The 6000-nt window shown below is 40.5% G+C and overlaps 1 protein-coding gene across 2 annotated transcripts in view; it reads right to left on the bottom strand.

The window, feature by feature from the left end:
• Positions 1-3088: 3088 nt before the first annotated feature.
• Positions 3089-6000, bottom strand: part of VAV1 (vav guanine nucleotide exchange factor 1) — a 100259-nt gene continuing 97347 nt past the window's right edge. For both annotated transcript variants that reach the window (XM_040424626.1, XM_040424625.1), the window contains exon 27: positions 3089-4533. In XM_040424626.1, coding sequence (XP_040280560.1) covers positions 4480-4533 — 54 coding nt within the window. In that variant the 3' untranslated portion in view covers positions 3089-4479. The remainder of the gene's footprint in view (positions 4534-6000) is intronic.

The following is a 6000-nucleotide window of genomic DNA, read 5'->3' as shown; positions in this document are numbered from 1 at the left end:
CCAACATAGATCTTAGGGCATGGACATTGGATGGCATACACAATGCCTTTAGTCTTGCAATTGATGTATTGCTTAATTTGGTATTCTCTCTCATCCACAGGGTTGACAAAGGCACGGCATCTTCTCACCAGGGGGCAGAAAACGCAGTCCCCACATGGGTAAGTTCCCACTATATTATATGTTAGCCATGTGGTTTTCAATGGTACAGGCCGGTAGAAACTATGGACCCATGCGTCCTTCAAATTTCTACCTCGACGATAGGTGACACTGGGGTTCTGCGTGATAACTGCCCTCAGATCATTATCCGCCCATAGAACGTGCCAGTGTTTCTTCAACGTTCGAAACACCTGATTATTTTGGGCATCAAAGGTGCCAATACACCTGACAACATGTGCACTCGGACACCTGGGTGTGGTACTTAACAGATCTGTCCGGTTTAGATGACTTGCTTTGGTAGTTATAATTAAATAAGTGTATCATGTTCACATACAACTTTTAACTCAAATACTAATAAAAGCGAAGTATTAATTCACTCCTGGGGCAAGATAGGTCTAACGCCGGGGGAGATATTATGTGGCAAAAATATATTTAAATAATAAGTAATAAACTAATTATAAAAAAAAGAATACAATAAAATATTATTAAAATACAAATAAAAGTAATAAATAAAAAGGAAAGAGTGAAAAATTCACAAAAAGTGTCAGTGTCCCCCAAAGGTCTTTTTATGACCTCTTGGGGGATATTATTTTGTAGCAGAAATATATTAAAAAAATTAAGTTAAAAAAGATAAAACAATAATAAAATACATAAAAGAAAAAACACCCACACAAACCAAAACCGTTTCCATTATCGCCCCATTCATGTGAAACTAACTATACATATAAATAGAACAAACCGACTGACAAAAAATACACAAGAACTAGTTAAAATAATTTATTTTGGTGTCAATTTGCATATTTAAAGAATACGGAGCTATAGTTTGAAGAAAAAAAAACCTTTTAAAAATGTTTTGTGCAGTTTTCCCCAAATAAAAGGAAAAGAATATAAGGCCCTACCTGTCAAGTGAAAAATTGTTGCAAAAATTATTTTGGTAGTCCCAACACATAAAAAAGTTACAACCGTTCGAACCACTAGGTGCACAAAAACAAACACAAAAAAGGTGTCTTTTCAGACCTCGTTATCAAAGTGTTAACCAATAAGCGCTTTCCCCACTAGTAAGAGAAAGTGCTTACTGGTTATTGCATGGCGCCTGTAACTGTCAGGAGACGGTAATAACCAGGGAGCACGGCCACTGCAGTGAGGGAAATCACTGATTTATGAACAAGTTCCTAAGGCGTGGCCCCTGAACCAGAAGATGCATACTTACCTGCTCCATGCCGCCCTGCCACCGCTGCCTCCCTGCCCCCATTTTCCGGTTCCTGCACTTTTATACCTGTCCGCGCATGACCATGGTCACATACACCGCTCCAGTCAATGACTGGCTGCAGCAGTGACACGCTGCTTGTGGCCACATCACCTCTGAAGCCAGTGATTGGCTGCAGAGGTACATGTGACCATGGCCATGCACTGACAGGTGTAATCAGCGCCGGGAGCAGGTAAGTATAACTCTTACCATGCCATGCCGCAAGAACTTGTTAAAAATGCATTTTTACTGGGAAATCCCTTTGAGCCAGGGTGGATTAGCCATAGATCTCACAGAGAAATTTCCCAGGGGGCTGCCTGGGCCCTCCTCACGGCCAGCCAGTGAGAGTTTTTGGGGATGTATTTTGTGCTTATGGGGGCAGTATTGTGTTATGAACTGTGGGGCGGTATAATGTACCTCAATATGGTATTGCTGGCCCGGACTTCCATCAATTTGTACCAGACTACAAAACGGGGCCACTGTTAGTATTTTTCCAGGGCCAGCATTGAGATATTCAGGTCAATTACTGGAAGCATGTCTTCATAGGGACACTCACTCATGATAACTGGCGGTATAATCGTGCCGCACATCTCTCTGTGTGATCAGGGATGTGCTACTGATAGTCAATGTAACTAAATGAAGGAGGAATGACTGTGATAGCGATAATTCCTCCCCAGTCACTTTACATCGGCCTGTGTACATTGCGGCCCCTTGAAATAAGGCGATGTGACAATGCGGCCCTCAGACCAAAAAAGGTTGTGCACCCCTGCTCTAAAGGAACAAATTTTAGCAAATGAGGCAGTGGAAAAATGGCCTAAGGGTCATTGAAAAGGGTTTAGGTAGAAACCCTTCTGTCCTATGTGGGGGTCCTGGTTTGATCCTTGCTATGGAGCCCTTACTTCTCTATGTACGCTACTGACATCAATTCCACATTTTAGCTGCCAAACATAACCTGCCATCCTCAGAGTACTTCCAGTACATACAACTTCGACATATGCTTAGCTCTGGGTTGATTCCCATTGCTCAATCCTCTAATTTTCCTTTATTAAGGCTATGGATCTCCAATCCTAACGTCAATTCCCACAGCATATCCTTCTGCTACAGAAATTTGCTAATGGAGGAAGGGGACAAATTGGGGAAAATTAAAGACCACTGCACCGTAATTTAAATCAAAGCTTTACTGATGATCAATGGCAATCTGCTCTTACCTCTGTTTGCAAATTTTCTAAGTGTATATCCCACTTGGAAACTCATCGAAAAATATTCTATAGATGGTACCTCACACCGTGCCACCTGTCACGTATTTTCCCCAACACATCAGATGTGCGTTGGAGATGTGACAGTGGAATTGGTTTATATATGCATGTGTGGTGGGAATGTGGATTAATAAAGAAAGTTTGGCACCAGATTTTCTCTATATTATCCGATACAGTGATCCCTCAAGATACAATGGCCTCAAGATACAATATCTTTTCTGACCCATCGTAAGTTGAAACTAGACTCAACATACAATTCTTCAGACTCAGATCCAACTAATCAAGGCAACTTCTCTGGTAAAATAGTTGTACTAGTTGCTAGATAGCAGCTATTCCTGACTGTTACATGGCAGGACTTGTTTTATCTGTCTTAGTTATCTGTTTATTTTTCTTAAATATTCATTTTCCCCTATCTTGGATGACATTTTGGGGCTTTGGAACCGATTACTCAACTTACAATGGTTTTAACATACAATGTTTGTCCTTAAACCAATTAATATTGTAACTTGAGGGACCACTGTATACGCCAATTTCAAATTGTACTAGACCCGGCTTTAGCTCTTCTATCCCTTGGTATAAAACAGTTCTCCTTTTTACATACTACTATAGTTTCTCATGCATGCATAGCTATGCGACAAAAAATTGCGGCCAATTGGAAAACAAGAACGCCCATACAGGTCTCAAACATTCTACAGTCCATTAATGAACAATGCTGGTACGAAAGGATGTCCACTTCGGCTTTCAACGTGTCACGTCAATATCAATCTAGATGGGAAGTTTGGATCACTTCTATTTTTCTCTTAATCAGATGCGCAGTATGGTCTGAGAAATGCCATATTAGCTATTAGTTAGCAAAGACTATAATTTATGTAAGAACTGACATCTTGATTCCCTCAGGTTTTTAGATAGTTTTCTATGTCTTTTCAAGAATACCATGATACCTGTAAATTACATGTTGCCTTATGTATACTTGATTGTATTTCAATAAAAACTGATGTTAAAAAAAAAAAAAGGTGGATAAATACTACAAGGTGTGTAGTGTGAATGTTTGATTAGTGGAGTGCATTTTTCTTAGGGAATGATTTTTTAATTTTTTACAGACAGGCTTTAATACATTATTATAGTTAAACTGCCAGCTTAATTTGGTAGACTGGAATATGACAGCTTTATTTAACCTCTGGTCATTTCTTTAAACACATGGACAGATCAGGAAAACCTTTCTCAAAGGAAGCCTAGATTTGTCTTTTCATTTTACTAAAGGATTTTTAATGTATATCCAATAATGCATCAAAGTGATGTAAAATATGACTGGTGGGCCACAAAACCCATGATGGTAAGTAAAGTAGGATATCAAAAATTCCTAGATTATTTATGTCTTCTGACTTTTCTTACTTGTAACATTTCAGTTGATGGTTTTTAGTACAATGGGTTTACATATCATTGCAAGTATGACTTCTGAAGTGGACCATGCACATACTGTACTATAAATACACATCAAAAAGGGATTTAATGGTACAACAGCTTGAGTGTGTTTCTGTCAGTGCCATTAGTATTAATCCAAAGAGCATATGGTTCAGTTTATTTCTAAAATGTGAGAGAAACTTTTTCTTCTATGTGAAAATGTCCTTGGAATCTTTGTAAGATTTTAGTTAAGGGCCATCACTGAGAAAGCTGTTTGACAACCAACACAAAAGTTCCTTCAAAACCACACTTTGCAAGTGCTTGAGGCAAGTAGTGGTTTAGTCTTTACTATAATTTACTAGATTAAAAAATGATGAATCCTCAGTGTCCAAACTAAATGCTCTTCAGAGAGTTGATCACTCAGCAGTACTCCGAAAAGTCATCTTCAACATAATTGGAAGGAAACCAACCAATCTGTAAATAGAAGACATGTTACAGTACACTCATTACAAAGAAATACAGAATTTGGTTTCATTCTTGTGCTTAAAGGATATGTATATCATCAGGGGCAATTTATTTATGATTGCATTTTACTCATTTTGGACTAAAAATGATTTTTTTTTAATTGGTCTTTATTAAAATATTGAGACGTTCTGTCACAAAGGGTTAACTGTTTTGTCTAGCTGTGTGAATGGTACTTTCAATCTGTGCCAGTCCTCTAATAAACCTTATCTCCAAATTACTAAAATACTTAAATTACTTAAACACTTATTTAAGCCAAATTCTTATCAGTAAGATAAGAATTGAGCTATAATGAGTGTTTAGGAGGTCAGAGATAAGGAGCCGTCATCTGAGCTGCCTGATGGAACACAGTAAAAACACAGACCTTGCTACTAGAGAAGCTCAAGGCTGCACAGAGACGGGTTCAACATTTTTGAATTGAAAAAATGTTGTTGTTTTTTGCTCAAAATGTGTACAATGCAATAATAAAAAAATAAAAAAGTGTACATAGTCTTTAAGCAATACACCTTGGGTACTTTCACACTAGCGTTTTTCTTTTCCGGCGCTGAGTTCCGTCCTAGGGGCTCAAATCCGGAAAAGAACTGATCAGTTTTATCCCCATGTATTCTGAATGGAGAGTCAGTCCTTCAGGATGCATCAGGATGTCTTCAGTTCAGTCTTTTTGACTGATCAGGCTTTTCAGAAAACCGTAGCATGCAGTATTTTTACCTCCGGCCAAAAAGCCTGAACACTTTGACTGAACGCCGGATCAGGCCTTTTTCCCATTGACTTGCATTAACGCCGGATCTGACACTGTGTGTTCAGTCAAAACGGATCCGGCTTTTGCATGTTAGGCCTCTTTCACACTTGCGTTGTTGGGATCCGGCATGCACTTCCGTTGCCGGAGGTGCCTGCCGGATCCGGAAAAACGCAAGTGTACTGAAAGCATTTGAAGACGGAACCGTCTTCCAAATGCTTTCAGTGTTACTATGGCACCCAGGACGCTATTAAGGTCCTGGTTGCCATAGTAGTAGTGGGGAGCGGGGGAGCGGTATACTTACAGTCCGTGCGGCTCCCGGGGCGCTCCAGAATGACGTCAGAGCGCCCCATGCGCATGGATGACGTGATCCATGCGATCACGTGATCCATGCGCTTGGGGCGCCCTGACGTCACTCTGGAGCGCCCGGGGAGCCGCACGGACGGTAAGTACACTGCTCCCCCGCTCCCCACTACACTTACCATGGCTGTCAGGACTTTAGCGTCCCGGCAGCCATGGTAACCACTCTGAAAAAGCTAAATGTCGGATGCGGCAATGCGCCGAAACGACGTTTAGCTTAAGGCCGGATCCGGATCAATGCCTTCCAATGGGCATTAATTCCGGATCCGGCCTTGCGGCAAGTGTTCCGGATTTTTGGCCGGAGCAAAAAGCGCAGCATGCTG

This window comes from Bufo bufo, chromosome 3, assembly GCF_905171765.1.
Source record: "Bufo bufo chromosome 3, aBufBuf1.1, whole genome shotgun sequence".
NCBI classification, from domain to species: domain Eukaryota; kingdom Metazoa; phylum Chordata; class Amphibia; order Anura; family Bufonidae; genus Bufo; species Bufo bufo.
This window is presented reverse-complemented; position numbering and strand designations above follow the sequence as displayed.